The 18,250-nt window shown below is 30.4% G+C and overlaps 1 protein-coding gene across 2 annotated transcripts in view; it reads left to right on the top strand.

Moving 5' to 3' along the window:
• Nucleotides 1-18,250, top strand: part of UNC5D_1 (Netrin receptor unc5d) — a gene marked incomplete at its 3' end in the record, with an annotated part of 104,579 nt that overhangs the window by 69,243 nt on the left and 17,086 nt on the right. For both annotated transcript variants that reach the window (XM_051211426.1, XM_012942636.3), the window contains exons 4-10: nt 200-380; nt 1,813-2,064; nt 3,368-3,598; nt 5,779-5,823; nt 8,123-8,684; nt 12,666-13,102; nt 14,085-14,186. In XM_051211426.1, the coding sequence (XP_051071484.1) occupies nt 200-380; nt 1,813-2,064; nt 3,368-3,598; nt 5,779-5,823; nt 8,123-8,684; nt 12,666-13,102; nt 14,085-14,186 (1,810 nt within the window). The remainder of the gene's footprint in view (nt 1-199; nt 381-1,812; nt 2,065-3,367; nt 3,599-5,778; nt 5,824-8,122; nt 8,685-12,665; nt 13,103-14,084; nt 14,187-18,250) is intronic.

The following is an 18,250-nucleotide window of genomic DNA, read 5'->3' as shown; positions in this document are numbered from 1 at the left end:
TAAATATAGTTTAAACTAGATGCATGAATATGGAAATACGAATACCACTTAGGAATTAGTGGAAAGATTTAATCTAATCAAGAGTTTGAACACTGAACATTTTCTGAATTTATTTATTTTTGGATGCTTTCTTGGTTTCGATCCCCTCAAAAAACAAAGATCAAAGTAACCTTTTATTCTTTTATCATCTTAATTTTAGGTTTATTGGTTAAAAGATGGAAAGCGTGTTGACACTAAATCGTTTCCACATATTGTAATTAATGACTATAATCACTTGATCATAGAAAATACAACAACTGCAGATAGCGGAAATTATACATGTGTAGCAGCCTGTCTAAATGGTGAGAAAAGACGTGCAGTTGCTCGAGTCAATATTTTCCGTAAGTCCGATTGATAGTGTTCTTCGTTTAAATTAACGCCCTCACTAACAGTAAGCTGGTAACGCATTCAAAGTTTGTTGCAATAAATTTAGGATTGTCTATATTACTCAATATTCGTTTGACTAACTATCAGGAAGTGAAGTTTTGTTTTTTGCCAATCAAGCAAAAGAAATTACTGATGCTTTTCCACATATGTAACAATATCATGCCCATATCATGTCACTTTTTAGTTAAATGAGCAAATAAAATGTATATACAAAGTTTACCAATAACTCAAAAACTCAAGTGTTTGCGCTTAATTGAACAGGATGGTAAGTCAGGTTTATGAGAGTTCTACAAATTCCTAGTGACCTTTTTACATAAAGTAACGTTGATTATGATAGGACAATGTTTTCCGTTAAAAAAGACAATTTGTTTTTTTCGACATGGACAAATGTAACTATTTGATTGAAAAGAAAGTTGTTTAGCTTTAAAAAATTACACCACACATATTACTGTGCCAAGTTGACTTATGTAGTTACATCGATTCAATTTCAAGTTGCATGTGCTCGTATTTTATTTAAAATTACCAGTAAAAATTACTTTTAATAGCTCATCGAATTACTTTTAGTGATTTCACAGATAAATAATTGCTGGTTTTGCAGACCTAATTGGGGTTACAAACTCTGGCTATTATCATTAGGAATTCCCAGATATTGAGTTGTTTACCTGTTTATTTATCATGTTGGTTTATAAATTCAAACAAGTAAAACCTTCACCTCTGATTACAAATGCTAATAACTAATACTACGTTTTATACTGTAAATAACAGCCAGTTGGTTTCCCCTTTCACCTTAAAACTAAAACTAAATTAAGTAGCTATTAGGATCATCAGACACAGGGGGTTATATATTTTCTACATTAAAATATTGAATTTTTTTTAACCATTATTAACATTGCGATTTGAGTCAGCAGTTTGTAAATAGAAAATGGCCTCGTCTTATGAAACAAATAGTGTGTAGATGTAGTTATCAATTGAAAATTGACTGATTGGAAACTGATTTTACAGTAAATTTTTATTTCAACGTCCAGAAAACTGTGATATTTCAATGAAATTAACTCATTCAACGATGAGCGTACGGGAAAACATTTGCTACATTTGTACTCATGTATAATAAATGTGTTCGCACATTTTTAAAACAACCTCAATCACATTAGCTAACAACCACCTAATATAATATTTCAAGTGACTAACTAATTCTTTTTAATTTACGTTGGATTATCTAAGATGAACACTTTATTTTAGAGTTTGCATTGTTGTTCTGCACATTATGTTATCCGTTTGTTATACTGAAATTAGTGTTTTATTATAGTTTCTAACTGCGAATTAAGTTTGAGAATACTTGACTAAAATTTAAATTCTCAAAAAATACTTTCCACTTACTACATTTAGCCTACAATTCTGCCATGAATCGACCGGTAGGTGGTGATTTGACTAACTGGGGTGAGTGGGGAACATGCTATAAAGTCATAGCAGAAGGAAGCAATGCTCGAACAGTTTGTCAACAAACCCGTCATCGTATATGTGCCAATCAAATAACACCAAAAAATGAATTTAAATCAATGGATATGAGTAATCTAATAACAGATCAGTGTCCTTTGCCTTTATTCCAGACAAGAAATTGCTCTTCCAGTCAGTGTATCAGTAAGTAAAATTCTGTCTATCTAAACCAATAGTTTGAGTAATATCGTTCCCATTCAGGTAATATTTTAAAAATCATTGCCTAACTTGAAGTCACGACCAGGACCTGGATATGTGATGACATGCTGTTGAAAATACAACACACTTGTCAATTTTTAGATTATACGAACCAGCTGATATTTATTTTTCAAGTAATATGTTACAGATAAAACCATTGTGAAGTAGAATAATAAGGTAATATGATATACAGAGTAAAATTGACTGAAGCAAACAGGTTGGGAAAAATTTGTCAATTTTGTAAAGCAACTAATTAATACTTTAGAATAAATATGTAAAAACGACCAGAAATAAAAAAGAGATACTACTCGAAATAAAGCTAATGATTTCCAGTGCATTTGTCAGAGGTTTTTCTTATTGTCAAGCAAAATGTCGAATAAATTAAGGGCAAATAAACACCAGAAATATGTTAATTTCTAATTAGCCAACTGTATGATATAAAGTTAAGTGAACGTGCTTGTCTTCACATAACCTGAATAGTTTCAGCCGAACAAAGTAACTGATTGAATAAAACTTTGAATTTGAGTAATTCATTGTAAAACAGAAGCAATTATATGTATGATATAAAAGCTTACATCATATTTGAATAATGTTGCTGGTTAAATTCAATTTTTCAAGCACTAGAATTCAAAGGACCATTAAATTATTGTTTTTCACTTCATTAATTAATCTGAATTTATATATTAAAGTATTTTTGAAATACCTAAAAATTGGACAACGGTATACATTTGATCAAGTTTACTTTTGTTCAGTTTATGTACTTTTTAAGTGATTTACAAGCCACAAAATTTTTCAAGATGTTTGATAGACACACTTTTGTACTTCAAGAGGATGAGTGTTTATTTTGATTTTAGTCACTTACATCGTATTTTGTGTATGGATTTTCTAATCTATCGTAATATAAAATGTTATTAGGCATAAAATAGTTAGTTTCGTTTAAGTGAACCTATTCACTTAACAACCAATTAAACTTGATCTTCATTTTAAACTTGATACATTATAATTAGCAGAAATTAAAAGAGATAATAGCAGGGTGTGTGTAATGAATTTTACCCTAGCGCTTAGAGCGAATTCAGTAGAATACTTTTTGTTAGTTTACAAATTACCGACAAATTTATTAGAGGTTTTGTTTAGTAATCTCAAAAAAAACATAAACTATAGATTGCACAATATGTTTATCTGACAAAAATTATTTATGAGTATTCTATTTTTCAGTTTCGCATATCACGTAAATTTACCTTTTTTTTAGATTCCATGAATAACGCCGTTCTCAAGGGAATTCACCTTTCAGATATAAAATCACCAACTACTACATTAAAAATATCAAGTTCACAAATGTTTAAAACTGGAGAAATCGCAATTTATGTTGGTTTATTTTTGTCCTTAGCCGTGCTATTAGCGGTTATTGCTCTAATAACTAGGCGAAAAAGTTTGAAATTTTCTACTGCTCGGGCGATTCGTTATTCTGCTTGTCTTCATAGTGAGTAATTTACTTTTTTCTCTATGTAATCAGATACGGCTTTTTGAAAATCATGAAATCTAGATGGTTCTTATGGTGTTCTGTAAATTGCGAAATAGATACATAATAACAGGCGATGAATATTAGGTTAGTGATGTTTGATTGTGATATTAGTAAGAAAGTCAATATTCTAAGTTGTTCACATTTGCAAAGAAGAAAACGTAAGTTTTGAATTCAACTGAGAATAACTAATAAACAACTTAACAGAGGACATTTTAGTTTAATAATAGAGAGTGTAAATGAATGTCATACACATTTTAAAACAATTGTAATTTGTCTATCAAAAAAGTAATTAATAAGGAAGAAATGCGATGCAGTAAAAATTAAACTAAAGCCATGTAACGGGAAACCGAACTCATGTATAAGTGTACAGATACTGAACGATTCCATATGGATTGTCACGATCTATAGTCTTAAATAGCTAAGAACAAACAGAAATTCTGTTGATAGGTAAGTGTAGAAAACACTAAAATGCTTGTGCTATCTGCTAATGATTTACACATTTTAAATATATGTCATGGTACATCGGGATATTTTATCGATGATTAGACTAGAATCAGCTTATTCTAGCCTATTTATTTCTCGATATGGATCTGCATTAACTCTCTAGTTATATGCGAAACAGCAGTTCAATATTTAGATTAGTGTCATCTGAGTATAGTGAAACTGACTAAACATCTTAGGTTTTTCATCTTATTGTTTAATAACATAGTGTTTTTTAATTTCAAAAGCAAATACGTAAGTTCATCATACATCGGCTTAAATGGCTGTTTTCGGTTCCAGCATATTGAAGTTAACTGGAAAATAGTTCATATAATTGTAAACAAAAGAAATAAAAACTCATAAAACTGAATTAGTTTCAAGAAAACCCACCATCACCAGAGTAGATTAACAATAAATCTACATGCCTATCTAATCTGTGAATGTTAAAACAGGATACAATGAAAAGTTCCCTCATTAGAGGGTATATGAGAATGTTATAAAACAGATTTTTCATCTATTTTAGTTCGTTATTTGATTAATCGAAGCTGGTTTACGTTTTTCTTTATGATATATGTATTACGTAACCAATAAGTGTTCAATATTACAATAGAAAATTACTTCGGCCATCACATTAAAAAAAAGCCAGACGAGAACCTATTCATTTTCCTCAATATACAATTCTAATAATTCTAATTAATAAAGATACAATTTAAAAAAAAACCAAAAACAGCTTCTAGGCGTTTCTAATAGAACATGTTTCATTTAATGTCATATAAAAGTCTTAATTAGTTATTATATTAATTTCTTATCGTACGCTTCATATAGACAGTAAGGAAATACATGTGATTCGACTAATAATTAATGTGTTGAATGGAACAATATTTAAGATATTAAGGGATTTTTATTAAATTATCTAATTTCCCTGCATTTCTTCATTCATACATTACATGGGACGTTATGAGAATTCTTACGAAATATATTCAAGTAAATTAATGCTTTTCTAATTTTCAGCGATGCGAATGCAATTTTCTTTCCCCCCTCCAAAAAAAATCTATGGAATACAGAAAAGAATACATTTTGTTCCATTTATCATCTTGAAGAGACCAAGAAAAAAGATTTGAACTAAATTGCATGAAATTATTTTATTTTGTTAAGTTCTCAGTAGATGCCTACACTCTATAATTAACATAATTATTACAGTGACATTGATTAGATGTGAATATTTAACATCATAGTGTACTGATGATTAAGTAAGATAATAAGATTTGAGGTAATATAAATAGGTGTTTCATATAAATACCTTAAACGGAAAGAGACGCTAGAACACTAAACATAATAACAAAAAAAACATAAAGCTATAAAAAGTCGATCGGGTTATGTAAGTAAGATGGATATACAAAAGTTAGTCGTAATTGAGAATAGAATGTGTTGAGATCAATCAGATGAAAATAAAATAATGAATATGAAAGAAATTGCAATGCTGCAGTCTCAGTCACTAAAACCGATTCATATGATTCTGGTCAAATCTTCGTCTTGTTCTTTACATTTTTTCATTTCGTAGTATATTTAATGCTTGTTTTAAAAGAATAATTCATTTTCTAAATTAAACCAGCTCTTAGTTTTAAAAAATACTTACGATTTGATTGTATTTTGAGCAGGTAAACGTTCATGTCGACAAGAGATAGTTAATAAAAAAGCCCAAGGTAAGCTACCAAAGATACTATTGTTATTTTTTGCAAATCATATTGAGGAAAAAACTACTTGCGATACAGTTATCAGTGTTGTTAAGAATGATTTTACTACATTTCTCTATTAAAATAATAACTTGACTTAAAAATAATCGAGTTTCATGCTAATCACATTCATCGCCGACTTCTTTAATGACAGTTATTTATATAACGAATTGGAAATAATGGATATAATACAGACGGTTTTTTGACATAATCCAGTGGCTTAATTCGTTAATGTAAAATAAATCCTTGAGAAAAGGAAAGAGTCATTATTATTTCGATCTGTCATTCTTGGCTTCTATATGTAGTAATATATATGTCTTAAAGTATTAAACAATTTTTTCAATAAAAATAAGCCAATTAAATGATAATTAAAGTTTTAAGGTGATTCGATTTATACTATTGAAATTCTAGTTTAGAACTGAAGCACTATTCAAAAAGAATATATCTGTAAACTACTGAAACTCTGGTTCGCTTCAAAATAGTAGTCACTTAGTTTATTCCGCTTTTTCTAAAATCAATGGTAATTCACTGTATATTATTATATAGGGAAAACGTGATCAAACATCCCCGTTTTTATTAACTAACTAGTAACACGATTTAGCCAAAAATGTTTACTGAACCTTATAAAGCATAATATTTTAGCTATGAATGTGGTTTGGTAACTTGACCTATGGTTGTGAACAAAATATTTGGAGATCAGGAAGTTGACACAAACCTTTTAAAATCCTAGACTCATTTTGTTGTTTAGGCTTATCGTTTAGAGTTTAATCACGAAAGTAGAAGATTAAGCTTACCAACAAAAAATCAGAAATGCCTTGTACGATTCAAGAGAGGTAGGAGTTCACCCAGCTACTTATCAGCTAGATTGTGACAATTTTAAAGACGTTATTATGGTTTTGTTGGCCACATTTCCTAGTCACATTGGATCCACTCAATGTTCAAGAAAGTTTACTAACTTTCAAAAACACCATACAAGTAAATCGTTTTATAATTTACCTGAAATTTAATTACATGAACAATAGGATGTGTGAAAAAATAGATATTATAACAACTGTAGTGATGCAATCACATTTGCATTTCACAACACACTCAAAGTTCCGTCACACTGGCACAAAATACTCCGGTTAAAAAATTTTTATAAACATAGGATGATTATAATCTGGCTCTTCTATAGCACACGCAACAACAAATGCAGGAGAAGACGAACAGTGTAGCAGCAGCCTCAGCAGCAGCAGGTCTCAACATACACAAAGAGAAAAGCAAGATTCTCCGATACAACACAACACACACCAATCAAATCACATTTGACGGAGAAGATTTGGAAGATGTAAAAACCTTTACATATTTGGGGAGCATCATTAATGAACATGGTAGATCTGATGCAGATGTGAAGGCGCTGATAGGCAAAGCAAGAGCAGTATATTTACAACTGAAGGACATCTGGAACTCAAAACAACTGTCAACCAACACCAAGGTCAGGATTTTCAAAACAAATGTCAAGACAGTTCTACTGTATGGGGCAGAAGCCTGGAGAACAACGAAAGCCATCATCCAGAAGATACAGGTGTTTATTAACAGTTGTCTACGCAAAATACTTCAGATCCGTTGACCGGACACTATTAGCAACAACCTACTATGGGACAGAACAAAGCAGATCCCAGCGGAGGAAGAAATCAGGAAGAAGCGCTGGAAGTGGATAGGACACACATCGAGGAAAGCATCCAACTGCGTCGCAAGGCCAGCCTCCACATGGAATCCTGAGGGCCAAAAAAAGTGGAAGACCAAAGGACACATTACGGTGAGAAATGGAGACAGACATTAGAAGAATGAACAACAATTGGATAGAACTGGAATGGAAGGCCCAGGAAAGAGTGTGTTGGAGAATGCTGGTCGGTGGCCTATGCTTCATTGGGAGTAAAAGGCGTAAGTAAGTAAGGATGATTATCGCTGTTTTTAATCTCGTCACATTAGATATTTTTGAGTGATTATAATCAACACTTTGAGTTGAAATAAGTGATTTTTTAATGATGATTGAGTAATTTGTGGCAGAATTCACATTAGTATTTCAAATAAACTATTGGTGTGAGTAAAAATGTTGTTATTTCATAGTTCCAAAGACCATTAGGAGCCACTTGTTTTTATTTCTATTCAACTTTGATCAATTTACTAAGATTTACTAATTTTTATATATGAAGAAAAATCAAGACTTTTGCATTCATTTTTAACCAAGTGATATCTAACACGATTTGAGTTTTTCCATCATCTACAGACCTGCTATTACCCGGTGACATGTCACAAACTATGATTACAATAATGAATCCAAGTGTGGCCGATACACATAATCAGGAAATGAACAGAATGAAACCAAGTTATAATAGTAACAATATAAATAGTAAAACGTTCGGAGTAAATGTAATAAACGGTGCAATTAATGGTGTACTATTTCAACACCAATTCAACACTACTCCAATCAACAATATTCCTCTAAGTACAGCTGGACAGAGTTTGGTCTTTTCCAATGGAACATCTTTGGGGACAGCGACGTCAATTTTAGCAAACTTACCACCACCACCTGCTCCACCACCTCCACCTCCGACTCCACCACCACCACTACCTCTATCCTTACCACCGATTCCAACTACATCAATCAATTTCGATAGTAGTCACGGAGCATCAGATATTTCCGGTTATACTGGATTTCCGAGTACCTTGCCAAGTACACAACATTTTATGAATCTGGCATCTTGTCAAATAAATGGATATTTGACCTCTGACCCATATTTACAAACAAATATCGAGTTTAATAACCAAGTGGTGAATTCAGGAACTGAGTAAGTATTTATTTCCATTATTCCAGGGTTATATTTCTATGCAGGATAGAAGCGAGGTTATATTTACCTGTGGCCATAATAAAAATAAGAGACTTCACGATAATACTGTAAATAATAAATGGTGACATAAATAATTTACATAATAAAATCCTCAGGTTTTTGCTGGATAGTGGACATAGTGTAAGCATCTGCAAAGCATTCTAAATCGAACATCCAATGCCAATTTTACTCCACTTTACAGAGGCAACTGAAATCTAAATTTTTTGACCTGGCCTATGTGTACAGAATTATGATAATAGTTTTCCGGTACCACAGTTATTATGGTTGTAACCATAGAATTTTTTACCTCTTGCATAATCGTATAGATAATCACATGTTAATTTGATTTTGGTCCTAATCATGTTGATTAATTATATGGTCACCTATTATTCTCAATATTATAATACAGTCTTATTTTTTTCAATGGTTAAGATCATGATTATCGTGATTATCAGTAAATATAATCACATCTGCTTCACTCTTCATGAGATGCATCGATTTTAACTAAAGTGAATTATATATCTTGTGTACTGTTTCGTTGATAATAATTTTCAGTTCCGTTTGAAACATTCATATCATACTCGTTTTTAAAATACACCAAACCTTGGAGTATTAATTCCGTGAGGACATATTAATAATAAATAAACACGATGAGAAGCCTTGAAACAGAATGAATTCACTTTATATTATCGATCTTGTTGTTTTTCTTAGCTGGTGAAATTATGATCACAAGTTTAAGTTGAAGAGGACTATTGATTTAATGTCCCTTGCAACATTAAACCTAATGATCAAAATGTTATACCACAACAGCAAAAATTTGTGATCAGGTATAAAATGACAGTGAGTCAGTTTACAGGTTTTAACTAGAAATAAACATTTGGTGCATCATTTTTGTCAGGAAAGTGGATTTCTATTGTGTGTCACGTAATTTATAATTAATGTAGTATAAAGCCATTTATTTTAATGAGGTCTATTGCAATGTAAAAGAATATGCCCAATCTCATGATCAATAAAATGTAAGGAATGATAATAACTGATCTGTGTAATAGCGTTCATGAGTTATATGTTGAAAGGTCTTGCTAGCCACATGATTTATATAATATCTCAGCCTAAAAACCGTGGTTCAAATGAGTTCCAGTCAAACGAGTAAGAAAAAATTAATTATCCTTATCAAATTTATTATGTATAAGTGAAGCGAATATGAAGTGACATCTTAGCTTATTTAAATACCGGTTATTTTCTAATTAAATAAAAGTATGTACTTATGGTTTTATCCATAATTTATAATCAACTTGACAGTATCTGGCCTCGCAAGTTTGAAACATTGGATTCTATTTATTAATGAGAGTAATGGACAAGTCATGTTTCCCAATACTGGATGTCTGTTTTCTACTAGGAATAGTGTGATTCTCTCCATATATTTTTATTTTTTTAATCGCTTTTAACATTGTTTATAAAAAGCAAGTCCAAATAATTATACAAATTTTCAGCTGTAGGCAGTCACACGCGATCATAAGTAAGTGAAAATGAAGGTGGTATTTTAGATCTTAATAATTGCTGATTTCTACTAATTTACTTATAAGCTATATCATTTTCGTAAATATGATGCACAAACTAGTGATCTGGATGTTATTAAAATATATCTCTCAATTTGGTCTCGTATCAGTATTAGTACAGAAATAGTATCCAAAAATCTAAAGTTACTAAGTTGGTCTAAATCTTGAAAATATACTGTATTTTTGTGGTGTTAATAGGTAACATTAATGTTACATCAAACACAAGTTGAGCTAATATCTCCCCATCGATTATTTTGTTTTACTTGAACTGAAGGTATTTCAAACTTTTAGTGATTAAACAAAATATACTTCATAAATAAAAATAATATATTTGTAATATCCCAATGAGTAGAAAATTGGATTTTCTGACGTTTCGTGACTTAGTGTAGGTCACTTCTTCAGAGAATAAATAACCAAATTGAAATATACTTCATTCTCGGGTTTTTAGTTAAAGACTCTATGAACGGACCTTGGTTAGTGTTTTGTCAAAAATCTAATAAGAGTTACGTGCAGAATCGAATGTAAATGTGCTTACCTGCCTCAAATTCAATCAGGACACCTCCACATGGCTCATATCTCATAACCAGTTTAATAATCATCTCATTTAATTAGTCTCCAATTTTTTCAATATTTTATTGAAATTTGTAGTCGTCCAAATATTTCCATTTAGAAACTTTTTCCAAGTTAAGTATTCATTTATATTTATAAATGAACTAGAAGTTAGTTAATTTCTTCATCTTGTCGTAATCTAAATAAATAGTTTCTTCTGGTGAACTGAGTGGTTTAATTGTAAGGCTTTCATTTTCCTTATGGATGCACGAAATTTAAAGAGAAAAGATTTCCTTTTATACACTTTATTCAAGGTTTCCAGCCAAGTATAAGTCGATAATGCCTATGGATATTTACGTATGGGGACATACATCACAGTGACGGATTGCTATTTAGTATTAATGCAAACGAAGATGAAAAGAGCGATCACATGTCTGATATTCTGTTGACATTATTTTAAAGCAAATACAAAGAAAATTTTTAGAAGCTTGGCAGATAAATCTATAAACAACCAACATACATTGAAGTTGATCCAACTTATCAACTGCTTATTTAGATAAAATCATAGACAACTACAAAGTAAAACAAGGTTGAAAAGGATAACATTCGAAATAAATAAACAAACACTGACATGATAAGAGATAACAACATCAAGAACAACATTGTTCATTCAAAATCAGACCTGACAAAACAAGCTGTCAGTCATATATGGGGAAATTCGGATATCTCATTTCTCTCTAAAGTTTGTGCTGATGATAGCATCCATAGGGAAAATGAAAGTCTTACAATTAAATCACTCAGCTCAGAGAATGTAACTATATCAAAATTACTCATCTGAGTTATAAATTGTCTACATCATCTCAAAATACTTTCTTAAATTTTAATGAATTTTATTTCAATAAAACTTTTGAAATTTCAAAAGAAAATAGCGAATCCATTAATTTCATCTGTTTTCCTTGGATTTATGTCATCCCAGAAACTAGTGTAATGACTATTTTAACTCATATGACCTTTGAACTTGTTCTCTTTTATTTTGTTATAAAAAAGGATTTTTTTTCTTTCTAATTTAGGGCGTGTATTTTTCTATTAGATTTTGTTGTCATCAGTCTTTTCTTTAATTATCAGAAGAAACACTTATTTTAGAGATTGAGAGCAATGAGCAAAGAAAATTTTCAACACACAAAAAGGGTTACTAATATTGAACAAAATTTACTTTAGGAAATAAGATGAAATGAGATAAATCTGTTGACTATTCTGTAATAGTTAACAGTATGTACATTGATGTAGAACACAGAAATTAAACAGACTTCATAGTTATTGGTGATTTTCAGTTTACTTTACTGAGGTAAATTGTTTTTCGTTTGAAAGTAATTAAAAAGAGTTTGATGGAAAATTTTGAATTATGAAAGTTATCACTTTGTAATCAAACTTTGTGGAATCGATAAGTGTCTGTAACTTAGTCGAACCTTCTCGATTCAGCTATATTATAACATTAGTGCAAAGATTGAGTTTTAAGATTTTGCGAATAATTGAAAATATGTTTAGTAAGTGTGTTGAAATTATGTAATTTGTAACTGTAATGCTAAACTGCATTCAGGTTTCCTACTAGTTGACAGACACTATTTAGAAAATGGAAGTGAAAATAAAATTAACAAAAGTAACACCACATAGTTCTTTAGTTGGATCCAGAAACTTATACCCATAACATTTATAAAATTCATAAAGAATGTTTAGAAAGAACACAATTCGTTTTTGTTGCATTTTGATACACCATTGCAGCTAAAAAATCGTGCACAATTATCACAACTGTCTCTCAATGTTATTCCCCTTTTTACAGACCTACATATGTTGAATCGGAAGTTGGGCTATCCAGAATAGGTTGTGGACCACACTTCTCAACACCTTTAGCTGTTAGCAATTTAGGTGGTCCAATCGAGAGTTCTTCTGATCCTTCTACAGCAAACACAGGTACAACTGTTACTGCAATTGGATCTTGTAATGGAGGAAGCAGTAATGGATCAGTAGGATTGCCTTTAAATAGATGTCTAACAAATAAAAGTCCTAATAACTATAACATAAATTTTTTAAACGTGGAAATTGATGAGTGCAACGAGAAATGTGAACCAGAATCTGGGCTATACCATGAATTATCTTTAGACGCAGTTTCATCTGATCGATCAATTTTATGTGAATTTAATGATCCTCTAGAATTGGATACGACTATTCGTAAAACTATATCATGCGATGATGACCAACTAGCTTTGCCACGATCAGGTATGTCCTATTATATTGTAGATTTTGCTTACTGGTGTTATTTCCTTACACTGTTACAGTTTTATAAAATCAAGTTATAATATGTTTCAAATAACCACATTGTTTCAGCATCCAATGCTTGGTAAATAACGTTTTGATTTTTAAGTCACGCAAAATGCAAATGAATTACTAAATTATATAACATTTAAGATATACAGACAACCAGATCTAGTGGGAAAATCTTTTTCTGGAACAACTAACTGCTTAATATTTCATCGTTTCTTGGACAAAAGTTTTAAAGTTTTTGATTTATTAATACATGAATGAAGGTCAACATACATATGAAAATCCAATTTAAATCAGTGAAGTTTTCTCCTAAAACTTTGCTAAAAAAATAAATATGTGATGTACATGAATCGTTTGTAAAACTTCTAATTCACTTTCTAGATTATGTGAAAGGGAAACTGGAGATTCTTAATAAATCTTAATTTTCCTTATAACTGAAGTCTAGGTCAGGTAATCAAACACTAAAATTCCGTTGATATAGAACATCTTTGGTTATCTCTCGATTATTAACAACAGAAGTATAATAGGTTAGATGAGTTAGACGTGTCTGAAAACTAACTCCAGTTAAGCATATGACTTGTGATTCAATTTCATGAAGTATTTCGAAATTCTGAACGGAAATATCTAACCAATATATTTCAGTCCCAGGTAGTTACCTCTCTTGCTTTGTTCGTTCCATTTAAATGTAGTAAAAAAGACAATTTTTCTTAAATAAAAAGTGAAAAAACTTTAGTAAAATTTGGCCAGTCCAATATAACATTATATTTATTCTTAAGCTTACATAAAGTTTTATATATCTAACCAGTTTCTCTGTTTTTCTTTCTCTACATTTTCCGTGAATCAAACCTCTGCACAATTTGTCTACTGAATATGAACGGGTGTGTTATTGTTCTGGTTCGTGTTTTTATTCATATATATATACATCGATTGGGAACAGGTATTTTCTTGACCATACCACAAGGTGCACTACAATCGAATTCACTCGTTGAAGTTTATCTGGCAGTATGTAGAGAAGATAAACATCGTCCTACATTAGGTGGTAAGATATTCACTTTCATTATTTTCCTAAATAAAAAATATTCGAGTCAGTGTATCTTTTCGAAGTAAAGACTTCATATGAAATATAGGGTGTCATTAATTCTTTCAGTGGTTCAAACATTGTTCATTGATTATTATAGTTCATCCCTTTATTCTGAATTCGTTTCATTAAATCCAAATTATTTTTGTCTAAGAATACCCCTGGTTCAGGCATAGAAATTTACTGTCTACATTGAAAACAACAGATGATTTCGGCAGGTAGCTGTTATACATCTACATGATCATAAATCAATATTTATCAATGCTTTAATCCAGTAAAAAGTTCTTGACAATATCTTCAGTACCAAAAGTTACTTTAAATTACCATGAATAACTTTTCGGCGCTAAAGTAAACACCTGTTGTTTGAGAGTAAAAAAAATAGCAGACACACACAATGTCAGACACAGTTACCTAAATATTTTGGACGATTATAATCCTGGTCAATCATCAACAATCATTTGAAAATTTTTCATTTCTATATTCGACTGATTACTAAAGTGTAAGGGTAAAATTATTAAAAAAACTAGCAAGGAACATAAAAGTAACCCAATAATGAACTTAGTAAGTTTAATAGATCTGCATAAAATTTAAATCCAATAAAATCGAGATTGGACACCAAAGAAATTGACCTAAAAGCCGGCTGAGATTATAATAAACATATAGTTTTAATATTAAAATGTTACTTTTTGTTGAAAAGAAGGTAAGGAGATTAAAAAGTTGGTGCTTCATGGTGCAGTTTAACTGTAATCAGGAAGACATCTCAGTTTATGTATTTTTTTATTTATATTTTCATTAGTCTTAGCTTTCCCAGTTACCTCAAACTCGTTACACTAAAATATCTGATATTATTTGCAAAGTATATGTTGAAATAATTTAGCCTGTAGGTATTTTGAATCCCCACTGAGTTTTAGAAAGCAGACGTGTAATACATTTTTCTAATGGCTATTAGCTCAATGTATATAAATTTCATAATTATATTATTCACTTAGATATTCAATGAAAAATCTACTTTATCTTATCATTGAGTAAAGTTCGTGCTTGACTAATTATATGTTGATAAAGTGATTAATATCTGTGCTAACATATTAGTCGAAGTTATAATTTAGCCTAAAGGAATAACCTGAATATTACTAAGTGTTTAGTCACAACAACGTAAATGTTAATCTTCTCCATTAGACCTCGGTGTAATAATTATTAGTGCCATAGTAACCGGGCAAGAAATGGAACTTCACCTTTCTCCGTTTAGGAAAAATATGTTTTTACAAGGTTGAGTAAATCTGTATCTTAAAGCATAATAAACATCCGGTTTCTGTTAAGAAAAGACTGAGAACTCTGCTGACTGATTGTGAGCAGTTGTTTTGTTTAGAATATGGCAAAATGAAAACTTGAGGACTAACATGAAATAACTAAGGTTATTGTCTACTAGTTTTCAGGAAGAAGGATTCGTTACCTCAAAAAATTAAAAATCTTCGTACTTGTAACGAAAACGTTTTCTCCATCTATGAAAATTGAAGCCGAGCTACCAAAACATTTTGTCATTTACTGACAACAAATAAATCTCAAACTGCTCTGATATTACTTGACAAGACTCAGTTTTTACAATATATTCTGTTCAAGCAGTATGAAATTTACGTTAGCTTAACAGTTTGCTCAATATTACTCTCTTAAAAAATTTAAAGAGACTGATGGTGCAAATAAATTTCAAGAAATCTGTCTAGTCACTATGGTCTAATGGTTTCCAAAATCATGAGGATAATGTTATTGAAACTAAAAATCGAACTGTTTATGATTCAGTAACTTTGCAGTGTAATATTTTATGCATGAGTTACATTTTTAATTAGACATTATGGGCTGTATGCTAGATTCAGGTCTTCTGTTTAGTCATTCGTAATTTTAGTTCATCCGCAAATCGACACAGTTAATGTATTTGTTAATGTTAAGACTTATTCAAATAAACCCAATTGTTTTTAGTCACAGGTTGGAGATTAGCTCAATATTCAAAGAATTCAGTTATTTTTTTTATTCAGAAACACGTATCTATAGTTTTATCCCGACAGTTTATACAAAATCAACTCAGGGGACAGGATAAACTTTATTTTATGTGCAACTATCATCTAACATCTGCTATTAATCACTGTAGGCAGTGACTGTTAGCTTAACTACTTCGTAGCATATTGTTGCCAATTTGTACATCGTTTAATAAGAAAGTTATTGCGGTGAAAAATAGAGGAAGACATAACCGTTTACTGTGGTCAATCCACGACAAGTGTATATTTTGCAACAAGTTTGAAGCAAGAAAATATTTCATAGAAATTTGTGTCAGCCTTATGCAGTCCATATAATATAATATATTAAGACTGAGGAAACTGTAAAACAATCTATATTTTAGTTCCATGTTATGATTTTTTGACGTCTGGTGGTATCTGTTTTAGTCACGAGAAAGTCTGTGATTTATACGTATGAATATAATTTAATACATCACAAATGTAATGCAACGAAGGAGCGAAATGTGTTTTCTATCGCAATAAAGTGTTGTGTAGGTAGTTCATTGAAATTTATAAATAATTAGGAATGTAGAGTGAGACTAGTAACTACTGAATAGTCAATCCATGTTGCTGTTGGCTTTTACAGATATTATCATCTGATATACTCCCCAAGACAACTAATTTCTAAATTTAATTTCAACAAGTGTACAATGACAAACATGTAAACAAAGATTACAGTAACTAAAACTTATATTGAAAGGGTCTATATAGTAGGTTGCTTTTAAAAGCATACTTAGTCTAAATTATAAATTGAAAAATTGTGGAAGAATACTCAGTCAAAATGCAGTTCGTAATTATTGTCATTATGACTGTGCAACCTATGATTTATAGAAAGCAGCTGGTTTATCTAATATGAGTTTTATGAAAAATTTCTTTTTGAATTATACGGATTATAAAGCTAAGTATTTTCCAGGTAACTATTAATTTCATAAATACAATCGCTAATATAGTTTCATCATATCAAATTTAATTAGGGTTATAATGGTTGATGATCTTGGGATATAATTCTGTTCGACTTTTATAGGCTAAAAGTCTTTCTCATTTTAAGTAATAATAAAATAAATAATACCATGTTTCACGTAGATATTTTTGGATAATCAGTGTATTTTGCAAAACTTATTTGTTTTAAAAACTTTATTCGATACCAAAATTATTGTGATAAATTGTACTCTTTTTATTTGAATGGAACGGATCATCTTTGTCTGAAATGTGGGGATTCTCACAGAAATAATAAGAACATCATTTAAATGTACAGCTATAGCAGATAAGCTTAATTTTTTTGCAATTTTCAGTAGCTAGACCTTTACTAATCTTCATATAAAATGCCCTGACAAGTATATGTGTGACCAGATTGTTCGAAATGTATGGCGTGAATAAATTACGTTTTTCAGATCAACTCCTACTTCTCATTGATCTATTGAAAACTAAATATTTGATTTTTAAGAAGTTACAAAGTTCTTTTGACTCTTACCTATTTTGTAGTCAGTATCTAATACATTGTTAAATAGTCATCTAGTGAGTGTTTTGATTACGGAATAATTCAATAGTCAACTAAATGATGAATAGGTTATTATGCATAAAATATGGCTAATTGACAACAAATTATTAATTTATCTATTTTCAATGAAAAGAATTGGTTCTTGTATTACAAACCCTATTCTCCGACTAACTAGTTTTATACCAGAAAAGGATATCTTCCAAAACAATATGATCGATTATAGAAAACATAAATAAATTAAACTATAAGAAACCAGTTGATATACTATGTTTGATAAGTTTGATTCAATGTTATCTCAATTAAGTAACTTATCGGACTGTAATAGTTGACTTACGTGTACCCTTTAGTCAGGAAAAAATGCATGACTAATTACATTTTGATCCCTTGTTTACCAACTTAGGTTCTCTGGTCAACATATTAACTGATTATAAAGAATATTTAGGTAGTTAAAAATCATAGAAATTTAGAGTAAACCTAATAAG

This window comes from Schistosoma haematobium, chromosome ZW (genome assembly GCF_000699445.3).
Source record: "Schistosoma haematobium chromosome ZW, whole genome shotgun sequence".
Classification (NCBI taxonomy): Eukaryota; Metazoa; Platyhelminthes; class Trematoda; order Strigeidida; family Schistosomatidae; genus Schistosoma; species Schistosoma haematobium.
The sequence above is the reverse complement of the archived record's forward strand: the minus strand, read 5'-3'. Positions and strand labels throughout refer to the sequence as shown.